Raw genomic sequence first — 19,636 nt, 5'->3', positions numbered from 1 at the left:
TGTAATCATTTGAATAAAATACTCCATTTCAATCAGATTATATGTATAGATCTATTTGTTCAGTCTGGGCATCTCAAGTCTCAGTATTTTGTGTCATTGCTTTGGTTGATTTTCATTGCATTGTTCCAGATCTGAGCAATTTTTAAGAATATGCTCACTAAGGATCCTTACATAAAAGATCCCAGGCACGTGTTATTGTTCCTTCATAATTCTTTTTAGCAAGACCCTTACATGTGGGTTTCTTTGTCAGTGTAAACGTGTATTATGTTCTTGTCTACAACTCTGCCACCATATATTTGACTGATACTCGTGTATTCTTATATCTAGGTTTTGATTGTATGTTGTTATATTATTTGGTACAACCAATTATATACTTTTAAACATTTCATATACTTGCTGGAATGCATTTTCAGCATCTATTTGTAATTAACAGTTAGTTTGAATGCAATTTCTGGTGACTATCTATCTGCCTAATAAACGACTTTCAAAAGCCTTGGAAGAGTTTCAGTGCTTTTCTGGCATGATAATAGTTCTCAATGCTGGGCCTTGCAGAATGACTGCCTATTTTAACAAGACAGGGTGGCCAGATGCAACTCCCAATACAGAGGGTGAAAGGAAGGAGTTTATAGCTTCTCTTCACAAGAGGAAGACAGAGCTATTTATGTCTCTCATTGAAAAACGTCTGCTTCCTCTTCGTCCAGGTGTTGCAAGGTAAGATGCATATTTTGTTTAATTCTTCACTAGTTGATTTTCTTATGCTAATGAAGTCATCATTCTAGTAGTTCATATTTTTTTCTGCATGATAAAATGCATAAATGACATATATTGGCGCTACATCTTGTAGCTTAAAAAAAGGGTGTAACTAAAATAATATAGATGCATTATTTAATGCAACACATTCTAAATAGATGCATACCTACTGATCTAGTATCCAAGTTCATTGTGAATGTCCTATCCAACATTATTTGAAGAGGGTGAGATTTGCCTAATAAAGTTTCCATTCTAGGGGCTTGAGGAGAAGAAATATCAACACAATATTTTCCACTTTATTTTAATCACCCACATTCACAATGGGGTTGCTTACTACATGCCTTCACAACCTATCATTCTCAGCAGGGGTATTGAAGGAATACGTTTCATGCCCCAAGACAACCCAAGTAGAGGAAGAGACAACATCTTGATACCCAATGGTTTGTCAGATTGTCTTTCCCTATGATCCTTCATTTGGATTTAACCTGTTTTTGCTGCTCTTTTTGATTTCAATCAACTCAGACATGCATACAATAAGAAAATGGCTGCTCTAATTAATATCTGGAAAGCAGGCTTATGGATGTCCTTAGTTTATCCTTCTCTTTAGGTTGCAAAAGGCATGAATGAAAATGGTCCTGAAAGGTATCTTCCTAACATAATAAATCGAGAAGATCCATTTGTTAATACAGCTCATATGACTGAATTGTGAGGACAAAATAACATGGCTTTAAGATGCCTACCATTTCATTTGCTCATCACTCAAGGCTTAAGGTTAACAGTAGATAAATGTTAAGAGGATAGGAGAACATCATAATCTCAAGTTCTCAACAAAAGACACAGTAAACAAGACTATCCATGAGTATACAACATATAGTTGAACTGTTTGGATCAGATTCTTTCTCAGGATATTTTACCATAATCCATATGAAGATACAATTACCACTCTCTTAGCATTCATCAAAATGTATATCTGACCTAATTTCAACAGTAGGCATTATCTATTGTACAGTTCTTCAGATGCAATCAACAATGATATAGGAAACAGCCCATGAAGACCACTATCTTCTGTGCTAGGGATCTTCGGGGGAAGAAATCACACTATTACATTCATCTTGTCTTCTACTCATTTATATCAAAATTATAAAAGATTAATGTTTTTTCATTTGGGGTAAGTCATTATGATTGATAAACATCCTTTTTATTTTCTAGAAGCACCCTTATAAGTTATATCGATTAATGGTTTCACATCTCAAAAAGTCTTTAATAACCTTAACTTTTCTGACATGGTGACTTGTTTAAATGTGTTTCAACTGTCATCTAAGGTGGAGTGGTACATATAAAAGTGTACAGACTACAGACCATCGAGAGACGTTTGACATTCTTTCTTTAAATAGAGTTTTTTCACAATTATTTGACTTCCCTTTTTTCCAATCTCTCTTATGAAAATAGACTATCTCCCTCTTTAGAGTGCTCATATCTGTTCCAGCATTGAATGGTAAAAATAATTTCTTTAATCTACATAATACATGCAAATGGCAGTTAATATGAAATAAGATTTTGAATGCAATTTTGGTGCCCACATTGGCTTCCTATCAAGGGGAAAGTGCACATGTATTGAAAGACTAAGAGAAGACCGTATTTGTTAACTACAAGCCCATAGATGAAAACCGTGAGAATCGGAAGTGTTTGGCTGCATGTCAAGGTGATTGAAGAAACCTATTTACAAGATTCAGAGGTCATTTGAGAACCATAAAATTATTCAAGGTCTCTCTCAAGGGAAAATATGTTATTATTATGCTTCTGAACTCATATGGATGATAAAGTACATTATCAAAGACGAAAACTGTGAGGCTGGGAATTGGAAGTTTTTGGCTGCATGCCAAGGTCATTGAAGAAACCGTTTCCAAGATTCAAATGTCATTTTGTAAAGAGCTTTGCTGGTTTACTCTAGTACTGTACTGGATAGATGTTTTTGTTTTTTGAGATATATATGTTTTTTTTGTAATTTTCAGAATAATAAAAATGCTTACACAAGATATGAAATTAAAACTACTCAATGATATGCAATTCAAATAACTATGGGTATTTGCTTAATATATCAATTGCAATAACGTGCTATTATTACAGTCATAAACTATAGATGAACAACTATTTTTAGAACTTGAATATGGCATTGAGTTTGCAAGCTGCCAAATTTCTCCATGTCTCACCCAAAAACAGATTGCTCTAGTAGTGATCTCAAACACTTCCCAATAGGGATGATCACATGCCAAAAATCTTTCCTCCAGCGGCAATACTAATGGCTATAAATCAGTAATATAGGAGCATCCAGCAGTATAGTAAATACCTTCAAATAATCTTCAGCTTCAACAGCGAATTTCTCATATAAAACCCTTCTCTTGGACACCAATTTCAGACCAGACAAAGTATCAAATTGATCTACAACAACATCAATTTGATAGCAGACATAATCAAAACTCAAACACAATGCACCGACTCTCTTACCAGCTCAAAGTGCAAATTAATGGAGGAATTAGACTTCTCCAAGTTCCCAATGCTCAAACCCTTCAAGTTTCTCAATTTCATAAAATGCAAATGATAATAGGATGGATCAATTTCTATGGGAGAAGCTTTTTATAATTAAAAAGTGAAAGATGACTTCTCTCTCACACCCAACACCGATTAGCTTCTTGGTTACACTTTTCATTAAAGATGTCTCAACTTCACACTTTCAAATTAGATCAATATAATATCATTAAGCTAGACTTGATAAATAGCTCACAATATGAAACTCATTAATTAATCCAGTCAATCACCAAAAAAGCCAAGTTGCCAAGTGCCTCAACTGCACTACTAAAAATAGTAATTGTGCTAGCTCTGGCTTACTATAAATAGGAAGTCTAGACCCTCAAAACAATGTCAACTTATGAGGGTTGCAATGATGAACCGACATTGCCAAATTGGGGACATTACAGTCCTCCCTCCCCAAGATTGCTTGTCCCAAAGAAATCACAGTCTGGGGTGTTGTATATCCTTAGGCTCCCAAGTGGCCTCCTTAGCTAGAAGAGTCTACCACTTCACCAAAAACTTTCTGGTGATCTAATGATGCAGATGCCTCTCCCAGGTATCCAGTATAGACTCAAGGATCAACTCTAACCTCCCCTTATCGTCCAGTGGGGGTAAAGTAGAAGATGGGACAACATGTCTGCCCAATGCTTTCTTGAGGCGCAATACATGAAACACATTATGGACTCTGTTGTACAATGAAAAATCAAGCTCATAGGCTACCTCACCCACATGTCTAATCGCACGGGTTTGACCATAATAGCGAGGCTAGAGCTTCTCAACTCCACTCTTTCTGATGGAAGATGACCTGTAAGGTTGTAACATTAAGTATACCATATCTCCCACCTAAAAAGAATGAGCAGCCCTCCTTTGATTAACATTTTGCTTCTGCTGATCTATGCCTGTTGAATGTTGTCTCTTAGAGTCTTTATAACATCCTAACTGTCCTGTAGTAAATCACCTACCTTGGGTGCCCTAGACTGAATAGCGAATCCATGAAACTGAGGGGATCATACCTGTACAAGGCTCTAAATGGTAACATATGACTAGACATGTGGTGAGTGGAATTATAACAATACTCACATAGGTATATCCACTTCACCCAAACCCGTTGCTGTGCTGATACATAATTCTGTAGGTAGCCCTCCACTCATTTATCGGCTATCATGATCACTCACAATATTCCGAACTAAACCGTGCAATTTGAACACCTCCCAGAAGAACAACTCAACAATCTGAATAGCTGAAAATGTAGTAGTGATGGGAAATGAGTGTGCATATTTGGGGAGGCGATCCACCATTACATAAATGCAGTCTCTTCCTTAGGCTTTCAGAAAGCCACAATAAAATCCATGGACAAACATTCCCACTTCCTCTTAGGAATGAGAAATGGCTGCAACAACTCGATTGGATAGGTATGCTCCTATTTTTTCTGTTGACAAACATAACACTCTATGACATACTATTGCACATCTGTCATGCCCCCATTTTTGGCGAGCTTTTGCAGATGATTGAGTCAGCTCATTATAGCGATCCTCGTGAGCTGACAGGATGATTTCAGGGTCTCAGTTGTAGATTTACTATTATTAGTAAGTCTATTTTGGTCAGTTGCCATATGTGGAAGTGTAGTTGGTGGTGTTGAAAGTTGGTGGTCATCTGCATTGGATGAGGCTATTTATTGTTTGGGTTCTTATTTATTAATTAATTATTAAGGTTTATATTATGATAAAGGCACTCTATTATTATATGTTATAAAGTGATATTGTGTTGGTGAAGCTTCTTAAGTGAAGTTTCGTTTGGGAAACAAATGCCTTTGGGGGATTATACATAAGAGCTCATTGTCAAGGAAAAGACATCCAATTGAATATTATTTTCTTTTGTTGCTTTGTGGTTTTCTGAGTTTATTGATTTTCAAATCCATTGCTTAAGTACAAGGGTTTGGTTTGAGATTCTGAGGAGTGCGTTCACCCATTTCTAAGGTAAAGTGGAGTTGAATTCGTCTACAATTTGATTTTAGTAAGCTTCTGTAGGCTATAGCTACATGGTTAGAAGTCTTCATTACTACGGAAGATTGATAGTTTCACATTTGCAAAAACCAGGTAGTCTATTTGCCTTATTGTCATTAATTGTATCTTTCCCTACTGTCATTAATTGTTGTTGGGAGACACCAATTGTGGATATTCATTTGCATATTGGAGGGTTTGACTGAAATTTTAAGAGTTTTCTTTGCTACAAATATAATTCATTACATTTGTTTGTGATTGAGGAAAATTACTGTACAATTTGGGCTGCCGTCAACCTCCCTATAGCAGCATTCAGTCATTATTTGCAACCAGACGACATTTCTTAAGAGGTGTGATCCTTCAATTAAGGTTTGTGATCACCTTGAAGGCCTTGTACCACCATTATTAGTGCATGTGAAATTAATAACAAACTTGTGATATTCTATTAAGCCTGTGGTCGGGAGCCTACATTACCATTTAGAGATCAGACATTGTTTAGGAGTGGATTGCAAATTATGTTGGGAATTGTGTGGAGGTGCAAATCATCTAAGAAACGCTTGCGATCATTTTGGAAGAAGAATTCCAGCTTGCGATATAATTTTGGAATCATATGCTAGAACAGATGCAACTAGAAATCCATATCGTTTAGAATTACAGGGTCCTGTAAATCTTTTAAAATCTCAAAAATATTTTATTGCAAATATTATTTGGTTTCAATCAATTCGATTCGCCAAAAGTCAGAGTTACTGTATTTAGTTTATTTTGCAATTTCTTAGAGCATAACTTTTTAGTTGATCAATGGATTTTTGTACAAAATGGGACCTGAACAGTATTGAAGAGGTGTGTCATGGAGGAAGTACAAGTGTCTTGAGGGAGGCACATGAAGGGCTAGTGGGAGGGCATATGGGACCAGATACCATGACACAAAAGGTACTACTTGCGGGGTTATGGTGGCCTACTTTATACGACAATGCCAAGAAGTGGGTTGTGGGTTGTGATACTTGTCAGAGAGCGAGGAAACCCTTGAAGAGAGATTTCATTCCCTCAGTCCTTCGTAGGAACAAGAACCATTTGACCGTTGGGGCTTGGATTTCGTTGGACCTCTCAAGGCAAGTGAGGCTAGGAGGTGTCAATATATCGTGGTCGTGACAGAGTATATAGAGTTGGTGGAAGCAATGACCTCGCTAGATCTTGGACGTAAGAACAACTAAGTTTATTAATGAGAAAATAATAACTTGGTATGGCATTTCCATCCAATTGACCTGTGACATGGGGGGTCACTTTGTAAAGCATGTCATTGGGTTGCTCATACCTGAATTCAAGATCTTCCATTCGTTGTCAAGTCCATATTACCCCCCAGCCAATATTCAAGAAGAGTCTACAAACAAGACTCCAGTATCAATTATATACAAATTGTGTAAGGCAGAGCAATTCAATAGGAAAAGAAGTTACCATCAACACTTTGGGCATACCACACAACATACAAAGTAACAATGGGAAAACTCTATTTCAGTTGATTTTTGGACAATAAGTTGTTGTCGCAATAAAGTTCATGGTTCCTAGTCTCCAAATAGCCATTGGAAACAAATTAGGGGTATGGAAAGCCTCTGGGAGAGATAGCACCACTTAAACAAGTTGGATTAATGAAGGTTGATGGGCAATGGGCCATTGAGGACAAGCACTCAAACGGGCTTGGTTCACCCTAGGACAATCGGTATTGAAATATAATGGCCGAAATGAGAACAAGCCTAGGAAGTTTAAGGTGAAGTGGTTAGGTCCATACCAAGTTAGGGAAGTTGGTGACAAGAGTGCAATCAAATTATGGACATTGAACGAACTAGAGATCCCAGAGGCAGTGAATGGATCCAAGTTAAAGCCCTACCATGAATGGCTATACTAGCAAGCAGGGCAACAAAAGTCGGAGGGCATTGAAGGAAATTAAAAAAAAAAAAAAAAAACGCTAGCTATTCGTTGCCATGACTATATGGTGGAGTACTGTATGGTGATAGTTCTGTATGGTGGATCCATCATACGCGATGTCACTGTATGGTTTCCATATCGGGAGTACTGTATAACCCCATGAAACAAAAGTGTACCACTGTACATATAGAGAGAAGGAAGAAAGGGCACACTGTACAGTGCAAGATAATCGTATGCATCAATAAGAAAATAGGTAGTACAACTAATAAGAAGACCGTTGCAAAGAACGGAAAATAGGCTAGCAAGAGGTGAGGTTTTTCCAGCTCTGTTGCCATAGGGTAAAGGAGTCGTTGGCTAACCAAGGTATGTGTTGTACGATAAAGGGAATCCATTGGCCAACAACATAGAGACACTGAAATGCCATCAATAAGACTATTGAGATAGGTAAAGCTCACCAAGGGTAAAACAACAAGTTCACAACTATATAATGCTGCGAGTTTGGGCATTCAAATAGAGAATGCCATATGCGAAACCTATAGACTGACAAGCAAGGAGGAATACATTCAACCAAATGAGGACAAAAACCTTACCACACATTGTAACCGTACGACATCCCATGCAAGTCGCATAGGTTGCGAAGGAGAAGTAAATATTAAATAGTTAGGAGGGAAAGCCGTTGGCAACAAGGTAGAACGAAGGTTGTTGTGCAACATAGAAAGGCAAAGGAAATCTGAACCATGGATGTTGTAGGATATAGCAGCAACATGAAGCCAATAACATTAGAGAGATAGCTTGATAGACGAATGGTCTTATTAAGACCGCATGGTAGGTATTTATTTAATATTTGCTAACGAGAGAAGAGCATATAGTGAAGGATTGAAAGTCACTAAGAGCAGTAGAGAACACGCTGCCTAGAGGATGACAAAGAAAGAAAGAGAAAGTCTAGATACACAAGAAGGCACATGTTATTGGCTAAGCGCTAACCATTTTATTTTGCACAAAATGACAAAGACAATTATGGATTCAGTAGGCAAAGGAAACTGGAAGGCAAAGTTGTAGATATAGGCAAGTAGTTCGAGTAGCAACATGGATAAAAGCGCTCAAGTGTTACCATCTAGAGTAAAAATTGTAGGGAGAATAGATGCAACTCCTAGCAGTGGCACGAAGAAGATAAGGCCCAAAGTTCATATGACACTGACTCCTTAGAAAGATATAGTCATAACAGAAACTCTAGCACTTGAGGGTTTGAACGGGTTGGATTGCAAATGGTGGGAAGACACACCTAAAAACGATTTGATATAGATAAGATTGAGGCCTGTACAGGTGTGTTGGGCAATACAAATGCCTATGTTTTGTATTAAGGACTATATAGGTGCACTCAATGCCATGATTGAAACCTTTGATAGGCATTCCATAACAGGCACAATTCCATATTTGGGGTGGGATTTGAGAGTTGCATTCATAGCTATAGAGTTAATGCATATGTTTGGCATACCAGGGCATAATGACAAGAAGATTGATATGAAGGCACACAAGATGACAAGGGAGGCAAAATAATTTTGGATTAAGTTGGTCTCCTGAGGCCTCATAGATGCAAAGATGGATTTGGTGGCGAAGGCGTCAAAGGGTAGAGGAATGAAGAAATCCTTCATCCAAGAAGGACCATGCACTATAATATGGATGTGGTAAAGAGCAGATTGATAGGGTCAAGCCATACTTTAGATATTTCTCTTCCCAAACAGTGTTGATGAATGGTACAGTATATGACTGGGCTACATTTTTAGTAGAGTGAATACTTGAATGCATGACCTTGCAATATAAGACATTTTATATGTCGCACTATGTCATTAGCCCGTCCTTGTATGCCATATGTACACTTATTTCAATTGATAGACTGGAGGTGAGATTTGGTCCCTTGACACTTGACGTACCAACCATCATGTACTGGAGGCATTTAGACACAACAATAAGGCAGAAGATTACTGCAGGATAGAAGAGGCATAGGCAAGTCGTCTCAGGGTTGGAGTCAGAGGATGTGGATAGTGAACGCGAGGAGACGTCTAAGAATTCTAGTGCCTTAAATGAGGGAAATAGCCAGGTGGCGGATGACGACCCTGTTGAGCCAGCAATAGCCACAGTCACTTCGACACCTGTGCCCATTCATGTTCTATTTACAAAACCCTTATTATTAGATACACACTTCACTCCAACGGTGCTTGTAGGATTGGTGACTTTTGTAGCGAATACGACTTTTGGCTAGTTCCGCACACTAGTAAACATGACAACCATGCCAACAGTACCTTCGGTGACAAAGATAGTTTCAACACCTTCTATGGAGTTAATGTGCCCTCTGTCGAGTGTGTCTCAATAGCCCTACCTCCTTTAGTGGAGTTGACAATACCTATAGGTATCTGTAGGAGATGGTTGCAAGAGCTAGGAGGATGAGAGCCTCAACTTAGTTGCAAGCTCAGGAGGAGGCAATATAGGAGTTGGAGAGGCTTTTGGCATTTATGTAAGTAGAATGCAGCGAGGCATTTAGGGCATGTTATGATTCTAGAGGGTGGCCTTCCACAGACTCCCTCACCATGATGAAGGACTGGGCACTCAAGAAGAAAACAAGAGAGACTCGGATGCCTGAGTTACTTAGGGAGATTGAGCCGGCCTTTAGGGAGGGTATTACTCTATACGATGCTCTAAGCTTGTCTCCTCTATGTGTGAGACAACTCAGATGGAGTTGGTGATGAAGATAGGGACGGTGAAGGGAGATCAAGATTGAGAGAGGGAGGCATGGATTATAGAGAGGGAAGCCATACACACACACACACACAGAGAGAGAGAGAGAGAGAGAGAGAGAGAGAGTTTGTTGATCCAATTAGAGGAGGCTAGGGTAGGTAATATTGATGTTGGAGTCATGCGTGGAAAGTTCTATGTTTAACTTGATGCCAAGGAGAAGCAATTGTTGGAGGTGGTGATGTTGGTGAAGAAGACGATGGAGAGGTAGATGGTTGCTGATAGGAACTTGCGGCTCCAAACACAACAAGTGTATGAGTTGCGGCCTTGCTTATCGCCAACTCCACCACCTTTATTCACTGCTATGACATCAGGGATCCACTCCCAACCTCTCCCATCTTGAGTTTCTTTTCTCTTTTGTACAGTGTAGTGTGGGTTGTGGGTTTTCACATCATTCCATTTTGTTTGTATGTCTTTAGGAGACGACTTTCTTTTTTTGGGGGGATGGTGTTTTCAATAAAATCATTTGTTGTCTAAAATATTGTGAATGTTAGTCATGTCATTGATATTAGCATGACCAAGGGGTAGGTAGTTTTGGTTGCAATTGTTCATATCACACCCTACAGAGGATATATGCACACTCCCTCGGATGGAGGAGGGCATCAATATTATTATTGTCGTTTGGATTGGTAACATTGTTGTTGATGTCGTCGGTAGATTTTGCATTTTGTAGCCGACTGGGTTATGCCGTCGGAGATTTTGTATTTTGTAGCCGATGGGTAGATTAGAATTATTATGTAGCCGACGGGCCCCTTCCAGAAGGTTTGGTGGATAGTATTTATACCCCGTCTGGGATCATTGTAAATCATTAGTTATGAAATCTCTTGGCATATGCGAATAACGGAGTACTGCTGTTGCTATTCTTGCTCATTATTTGTGTACATTACTTAATTAATCTATGTGGTAAACATTTGGTGCCATTGCCCTATGAACCTGGAGGGAGGAAGGAATGAAGATTAATGCCAAATCACCTTAACAAAGATTGAAATAAGGTAAAAGGAAAAGATGGAATATGTATTGCCCAAGAAAATTTAATTTTGGCACAGCAAGCCGAATGCAGAAGGAGGTTCCAGAAGATTGCCGATGGACACAAAAGTGCGGAAGAATTGTTTCAGGAGACTCGATATCGAGTGGAGTTGGTGGAAGAAGCAAGGGAAGAGTTTTTGAATTTGTATTCACCAAGGGAAGAGAGTCCAGACAGAAGAGGATTGACTTGCACGGCTTCAGGTGCCAAGGGAGCAAGAGCGTGGAGTGAACTCTTTGTCCGGGATACACTTCTGGAATGGACAACTTCAAAAGATCCTTCTTCACCAAAGTTCGCAACTGTTGAGATCGCCGGTGTGGGAGAGAAGACCGCCGGTGTGGGAGTATAGACCGCCAGTGTGGGAGTGAACAGTGCCAGTGTTGTAGGACCGAACAACACCTGTGCCCAAAATCTAGTAGTGATGGTAGGACCAAAGGAAAAGTTGCCGAAATTCGATGGTGATGGTACGGCCGATCCGATCCGACACTGTAAAACATGCGAAACAATTTGGAGGGAAAATGGCATAACTGATACAAACGAATGGGTCTTGCAATTTTCGGCAACCCTACGGGGTGTTGCAATTGATTGGTTCACCGATGCAGATCCCCAAAACTTAACCACTTGGGATAACCTCAAGAAGGAGTTTACGGTGGAATTTCAACTACTCCGCAACGACAACGAAATTGTAGCAGAGATAAACAATACAAGGGAAAAATGAAACAGTCTGAGTCTATGTCAGGAAGTTGAAGGAATTGATCAACAAAATGGAGAATAAGCTAGTTGATGGATTACAGAAAAGGTGGTTCATTGAAGGACTACACCCGAAATTGCGAAAGAAAATGAAGATCGTGCTGCTGTTGTCATACACTAAAGCATACAACCGGGCGCTGAACCTGGAAAGTGAGCAAAAGACGAAAAAGAAGAAGAAGACTAGCTCCTCTGAGTCAGATGAGATGCATCCTCGGAAGAAGAAAGTAGCGATGAGGAAAATAGCAGCAAAAAGGTCCAAGCCCTCCAAAAGGACATGATCCGGATGATGAAGGAATTTAAGAACATGCAAAAAGAAACAAAAGGCAGCGAGCTATGGTGTACGGAGTGTAAGACAGAAGCTCACACCAAAGGGTCTTGTCCAAAGAATCAGTTCTGCGACATTTGCCAAATCATGGGACATTCCACAAAAGAATGCGCCTTCAACATGAAAACCAGAGGACCTCAACAGTTGTTCTTGACACAGGAGGCTTCCATGTCTGGAGGGAGCGGGAATACAAGCACGGAGGGTGCCACGTCCGAAGGATACAGGAATAATAGATGCGGGCAAAACAACAACAATGCGAACAATAACAATAATAATGGCGGGAGGAGCCGAATTCAGTATGATGCGAACAGACAGCTGATTGTTTAATGCCGAGCTTGTAATTTGTGGGGTCACTTTGCCTGGGAGTGCACAACAGCAACCACACCAAAATTGTTATAGAGATGGTGCGGACTAGGCGATCATGAAGACGCCAAGTGCCCAAAATCTAGAGTAAACTTGATCACTGTTGGGATAGATGAAGAGGAGGTTCTCGCAACTACGTGGAGGCAAGCAAAAGTGTACCTGGACCCAGCAGAAGAAAAGAGGAAAATGGGGGAAGTACGAGCTTGAAAAGGCATCGCAGGCGGAGACCTCGTAGCTAAAAGACACCACCGGCACCTCGGCAAGGAACGCCGCGGAATAGAACATCGTACGGTAGATTTTACAATCGGAGGTACCGGTCAAGATAAATGATTTGCTCCTTACAATGCCTCAGCTCCGGTCCGCTCTTACAAATATTGTGCTAGTTCCTAAGGTACTAGGAGAATTTGGAAGAGGGAAGGAAATTGCTGTCGGCGAAGAAGACTCAATGTTGCTAGCACTTGCATCAGGACAACATCCAGTGGCTGTTGAGATGGAGATTCTCAGAAGTGTGCTGACAGACAATTGTCGATAGCGGGTCCAGCATAAATGTCTTACCCGAGAATACCTGGAGGAAGTTGGGACAACCGACGCTTTGGCCACCTACATTTCAGTTGTTGATAGCAGACCAACATGGCATAAAACCTCTTGGGGTTCTGATGGTGCAACCAATTGGCATACAGCCTTTCCTCCTTGACTTTGTTGTCATCCCACTGAAGGGAAAAGGATACGACACCATTCTGGGCCGTGGATGGCTTATTCAAGCCAGAGTTAAACACGACTAGAAGAGAAACACTTTATCACTGGAAAGCAAAGGGAGAAAATTCGTCATCGATTTGCACACTCAGATGGTGGGAGAAGAAGCTTTGTCATCGGATTTCGAAGAGGAAGATGAAGGGAGGCAGCATATGGAACCGGATCAGGAGGGAGTCCTGCAGTTGGATGGAGGATCAACAGATGACGATTTGGATTCGGTCAACGGTCTCTACCACTGGCAAATAGAGGACTACGAACTGTTCCAGAGCTGCAATGTACTGACAGTTGAGGAAGGTCCGAGGGGAGATGAATTTCCAAGAGAATTCACCGAGATAAAGGAGGGGGATGCCCCGTTGGATGTCACACCTGCCCATACGTTCAGTGAGGGGGAAACAATCAAGTATAATGAAGCCACATTGCAAACTATGAATTTGGGAGACAAGGTTGAACCAAGAAACATATTGGTGGGAGATAACTGGGATCTAGTATTGAAAGCAACAACATTCAAGATATTCCTGAAATTTAAGGATGTATTTGCATGGACATACAAGGATCTGAAGGAAATACCTCTAGAGTTGTGTGTGCACCGCATCCCACTGGTCGAAGGAGCAGTGTTGGTACGGAAGCAACCCTATAGAATGAATAAGAACTATGGGGCACGAGTTATAGAGGAAATCAACCGGATGCTAGAAGCTAGAATTATTTTCAAGGTGCAGACAAGTGAATGGGTGTCACCTATAGTTATCTCATTGAAGGACACCACCCAGATCTGGATTTGTGTGGACTTTAGATGTCTTAATGAAGTTACGATCAAGGATCCCTTTTCGATTCCATTTACAGACAACATCCTGAAGGAGGTCGCCAGACATGAAATTTACTCCTTTATGGACAGGTTCTCCGAATACAATCAGATCTCTATAGCGGAGGAGGACAAGTTGAAGACAATGTTTTTCATCGAAGATGGGGTGTATGCATACAATCGGATGCCATTCGGTTTGTGCAATGCGCTTGCCACCTTCCAACAGATCATACTGCACATCTTTGACAAGATGTCCGTCGGCAACTTCAAAGCGTTCCTCGACGATTGGTCTGTATTCAGGGCGGAGGACAGACATCTGGCAACACTTGGCGAATGTATGGAGAGATGTCGAAGGGCATGGCTAGCTTTGAACCCCAAGAAGTGCAGATTCATGGTTCCATTAGGAAGACTGCTCAGACACATCATCTGTAAAGAAGGATTGAAGACCGACCCAGACAAAGTCAAAGTCATCCTGGAAATGCAGCCATCCACTAATATGACAGAGGTAAAATCTTTCCTCGGGCATATAGGCTATTATAGAAGGTTTATCAAAATTTTTGCCAAGGTGTCATATTCGTTCGATAGGTTAACTTGCAAGGGAGAATCATTTAGATGGGAGAAGGAACATGATGAGGCATTTGAAGCGCTGAAGGTATGATTGGATACGGCACCCATCTTGGCATATCCAGATTGGGATAAGGAATTCCATGTTCATGTCGACGCATCCAACTATGCGATCGGAGCAACCTTGGCGCAGATAGGTAACCACGGCTTGGATCACCCAATATACTTTGTCAGTTGACTGTTATCTAAAGCAGAACAAAACTACAACACCACGAAACGGGAAGCATTGGGCATGGTGTACGCAGTACAGAAGTTCCGACACTACTTGCTGGCAACACCATTTGTGTTCTATGTGGACCATCAAGCTTTGTTGTACCTCGTCAATAAACCTGTCATTGAAGGAGGAATCAGCAGATGGTTGCTTCTGTTGCAAGAGTTTACCTTCAAAATCATTGTACGGTTGGGGAAGAAGCATGTCAGCGCCGACCATCTGTTGAGAATTAAAACAGGGGAACCCGCGGACGGGGTGCACGACGACTTTCCTGATGCACAATTGTTTCAGATTGCAGTACTGTCAGAATGGTACAGGAGCATTGGAGAATATCTGTCGATAGGATAGTTTCCCAGTGAAATGCCAACAAACGAAAGGCGCAAGTTGATAATCAGGAGCCATACCTTCCAGTTGATCAACGGATTGCTCTACAAGATGGGGTCGGATCATATGCTCTGACGTTGTGTCTTGGAGGAAGAAATACTGAAAGTACTGAAGGAAGCAAATGAGGGACCGACAGGTGGACATATGGGACTCGACACCATGGCAAGGAAGATACTACTGGTAGGATTGTGGTGGCCAACGGTGTACAATGACGCACAGGAATGGGTCGTCGGGTGTGACACTTGCCAACGGGCCAAGAAGCCGCTGAAGAGAGACTTTATGCCGCTCAATCCCTCACACGTGCAGGAACTCTTCGAGCGGTGGGGATTGGATTTCATTGGACTTCTGAAGGTAAGCAAGACCAGACGGTGCCAATACATTGTTGTCGCAACGGAGTACCTGACCAAGTGGGTGGAGGCACGTGCGCTACCAGATAACTCAGCCGTCAGCACAACAAGGTTTATTTATGAGCAAATCATTACCAAGTATGGAATTCCATTACATTTAACAAGTGATAGGGGTGGACATTTTGTTAACCATGTCATCCGATTGCTCACCACCGAATTCAAAATTTATCATTCATTATCGAGCTCGTACTACCCGAGAGCTAACGAACAGGCCGAGGCTACCAATAAAATTTTGGTACCAATAAAATTTTGGTATCAATTATTTACAAATCTTGGGCGGTTGAAGAAGAAGATTGGGAGGACAAATTACCCTCTGCCCTTTGGGCTTACCGCACGGCATACAAGGTGACGACAGGGCACACCATTCCAATTAATGTTCGGACAGGAGGCAGTGGTACTAGCGGAGTTCATGATACCAAGCCTAAGAATAGCACTAGAAAATAAGCTAGGTGACATGGAAAACTTAAGGGAGCGGCTTCATAATTTGAATAAGCTCAAGGAGAAGCGATTGTTGGCGCAGTGGGCCATAAAGGTGACACAAAATAGACGTAAGGCGTGGCATGATAAGCATCTCAAACTCAACAGGTTTCAGTCGAGGCAGTTGGTACTAAAGTACGATGGTCGGAATGAAATCAAACCGGAAAAGTTTAAGGTTAGATGGGTCGGACCATGCTAGATTCGAGAGGTCGGCGACAATGGAGCAATAAAATTGTGGACCTTGGACGGGCAAGAGGTACCTCAGGTAGTGAATGGGTCAAAGTTGAAGATATATCATGCTAGAAACATGCCTTTGGCATCGCAGAATAGCAAAGGCCAAACTCCCTCGTCGTCGCAGAATGGTGAAGTCTAGAGGAATAACTAAGATGAAAATTTAACAAAAAAAAAAAAGAAGAAAAACAAAAAAAATAAAAATAAATAAATAAATAATCTTGTTGTATTTGGTCTTGTGCAATTGTCAGTCTTTTATTATATTGTCTTAGTATGCTCAATTTCATTTCTTCATTGTCTTTTGTGGTATGTATTGCCTTAGTGTGGTCACTTCCATTTCTTCTTTGTCTTGTCCGAGTTTATTTAACAATATTGGGTTTTTTTGTTGTTAGTTCTCATGTGTAAATGATGTGCACTCCTACTCTTACTCTGTTCATACTAGGTTGGTATCTCCCTCGACATCCTCCCATTTGATCTTGTCTTTGGTTGGTCTTGTTCACATGGTCATATCTACTTGCTAGGTCAATTTTGCATATTAAGCCATGGACCCTCCTATTTTGTTTATCGCCAAATAGTCTAGTTCCAGCGGTCAAGACCCCGCAGGCTATCTACGGGCTGGGTAACCCGAAGTTATTTCTTTGCGGGTTGTTTTGTTTGCCGACGGATATCCTGTGCGGACTATTCTAACTTCCGTGGCCTTGTATTGCTCTTCGCGGACCTATTTATCTTTCCGCGTGAAGCTTCATCTTCCAGGGATTTCTTTCTTTCTCCCACGGTAAAGCCTCGGTCCCCGTAGGTGTCTTGGTCCTCGCGGTGTCCTATCCTTCCGCGGCCCGCGCACATTGTTATATTGCTGCTTGTAAATATCCTTTGCCCCATGAATGGTTTCTGTGCTCACGCGATCACGCGGTTGGTGCTTCCAACTGCTGGCAGTGTATTTTCCATGGACAGCTCTGGTCTGCTGGGTGTGTTTTTGCGGGGGGTCTTAGCTGCTTAACCTCCTGCCGCAGGCTGTGACTCCGTGGGCTTTCCCCCTCCTCTGCGGATTGTCACTCCTCTCAAGCTCACCAAGTTTTACTTCGAGATCATCCAACTCGATATGTGGATGCAAAGGAGGCTTTGTAGAAGATCGTTGAATTGAACGAGGTCGAGTTCGCAGAGATAGGAAATGGTGGCATGGGCCGACTCGACGGGAATAATGAGCTGCACCAAATTCATCTCCTTCGCCCGCAGTAACTCCATGGAAGCAGCATAGGAGTTCATAACTTCTTCTCCGCGGATTGCACTTCCTCTTTGCACTAGGATATATGCGGTGTTGTGATTTAAGTTAGTAGTTAGCCAACGGGAAGGGGAAGAGGTGTCTGAAAGGTGAAATATTTTATCGAAGGCATAGTCTCCACGAGAATACAATAGCGACAGGAACCCTATAGTACAAAGAAGCAAAGAAGCCGTTATTGCATGGAATCAGCGGGCAAACGAAAGTGGAAGAACCAGCTGAAGACGAGTATGGTGAAAAATGCAAGGGTTTTAGCTTTTGGGATCCGAGTGGCAGGGCCATCCGCTTCTAGCAGCAAGAAATAGAAAGTCAGGGAGGAACTCACTCATCTCACTGTCTAGTTTGAGGGTCTCAATGGCAGCGAATGCCAGAAGTGGTGGCAGGAAACTTCGAACGCCAACCTCGTTAAGCAAATTTTGATACGGGGACAGGTGCATTAGGCCATCCAGCTTCCAGTTTTTTCTATCCGATTATTTGAATCAATTTTGTGAACCATGATAGAAGCATATAATCGGCACAACAAAACAAGCACATTTTTGTACGAAAAGCATCGGACGACAGTTTCTTTTAAGCCTAGGGATTTCACGAGGGTTTTTGGCATTCTTGGTCCTAGAGGTAAGAAGGTGGAAATCAATAATCACACTCTCTCAAGAACGGAAGGAACACTGGATTCGGTTAGTGGGCCGCGATCTTACACCAGAGGAGATGGAGTCAGTGATCAAGGGGTCTAAATGCAAAGGACTTCGGTGGGATCTCATTCGGGAAGGCCACTGGAGGTGCATTATGGACGTTATCAAGAGCAAGCTGACAAGGGCAACCCGGGCTTCAGATATAACATTGCCACAGATAGTATTCATGAATGGCATCATGAATGGCACGGTGTATGACTGGGCTACAGTTCTTGCTGATAGGATGGAGGAGTTCATGACACTCCAGTACCGCACATTCTTTATGCCACATCATGCAATTGGCTTATTTCTAGAGGCAACAGTGAATCAGATACCAATGGATGATTTTGAGGCACCACCTCAGGGAAAGTTGGCATAGGGAGAGCCTCCGATATTTTATTGGAGACATCTGGACACTAGTGGGACAGCAATGGGATAGAAGAAGGTATTTCGGGGATTGCAGGCGGCTCACGAGGACACTGACAGCGAATGGGAGGAGACTTTGGAGAGTAGCAGGGCGGAGTATGAGGAAGAGAGTACTTCCGCGGAGGTTGGCAACAAACCAACAAATAGTGAGCTCACATTTTTCACCCCGCCACAGTTGTCAACTTCGGTGCACTTGTCCGCTTCCACTACACACATTCCTCCTTTTGGTCAACGTCATGCACCGGTCGTGATGAAGCCACCAACGATAGCAGATGTCCCACGGGCAGTGGCAGAGGGTGTCCCATTGACGACAGCTATTGTTGCACCAACGACCACTCCAAGTGTTACTTTCTCCACGACCATGCCAGATGTTGTTCCAGTTGCACCAGTGGAGCCAGTCTCGCAGAGGGTAGAGTTGCCAACACCGGAGCCTGAGCCCCAGGTTCGCTTGGATGTGATTGACTGTGATGCAGTCGTCACTATTTCATCTTCCTTGTTAGCAGCCACCGAGCCAGTACAGACAGTCCAGTCAACCTAGCCAGCACAGTAGGAAGAGAGCATGGAGCCCACATAGTCAGAACAACCAGAGGTGATGGATAGAGCCAGTGCTTTCTTGAGACAGCAGTTCCGACTCATCCCTGCCGAGGTTGGTCCATCCATTCAGTCCCTTAGACATCTAGGAGTATCAGCTATAGTACCAGAGCCTCAGGAGGTGGGGGTGCCACAGGCCGAGGTTGCGCCGAGAGCAGAGGAGGCCACGGATGTGGGCATGGTCCCCGCTGATGAGGAAGAGAATAGTGATGCGGAATGGATGGTGGAGGGTTTTGCAAAGGAGGATTATGGGTCGGATGAGGACAAGTGCAGGGACTACCTCAGGGCTATGAAGGTTG

General features: G+C 42.0%; 1 protein-coding gene across 3 annotated transcripts in view; it reads left to right on the top strand.

The window, feature by feature from the left end:
• LOC149568053 (Haloacid dehalogenase-like hydrolase (HAD) superfamily protein) overlaps positions 1–19,636 on the top strand; it is a 132,560-nt gene that overhangs the window by 25,309 nt on the left and 87,615 nt on the right. For 2 of the 3 annotated variants that reach the window (XM_089821059.1, XM_089821060.1), the window contains exon 3: positions 553–711. The exons of the other annotated variant lie outside the window; for it this stretch is intronic. In XM_089821059.1, the coding sequence (XP_089677185.1) occupies positions 553–711 (159 nt within the window). The remainder of the gene's footprint in view (positions 1–552; positions 712–19,636) is intronic. 3 annotated transcript variants of the gene reach the window in all.

This window comes from Cupressus sempervirens, chromosome 3 (assembly GCF_028749045.1).
Source record: "Cupressus sempervirens isolate cs-2001-9-10 chromosome 3, ASM2874904v1, whole genome shotgun sequence".
Classification (NCBI taxonomy): Eukaryota; Viridiplantae; Streptophyta; class Pinopsida; order Cupressales; family Cupressaceae; genus Cupressus; species Cupressus sempervirens.
This window is presented reverse-complemented; position numbering and strand designations above follow the sequence as displayed.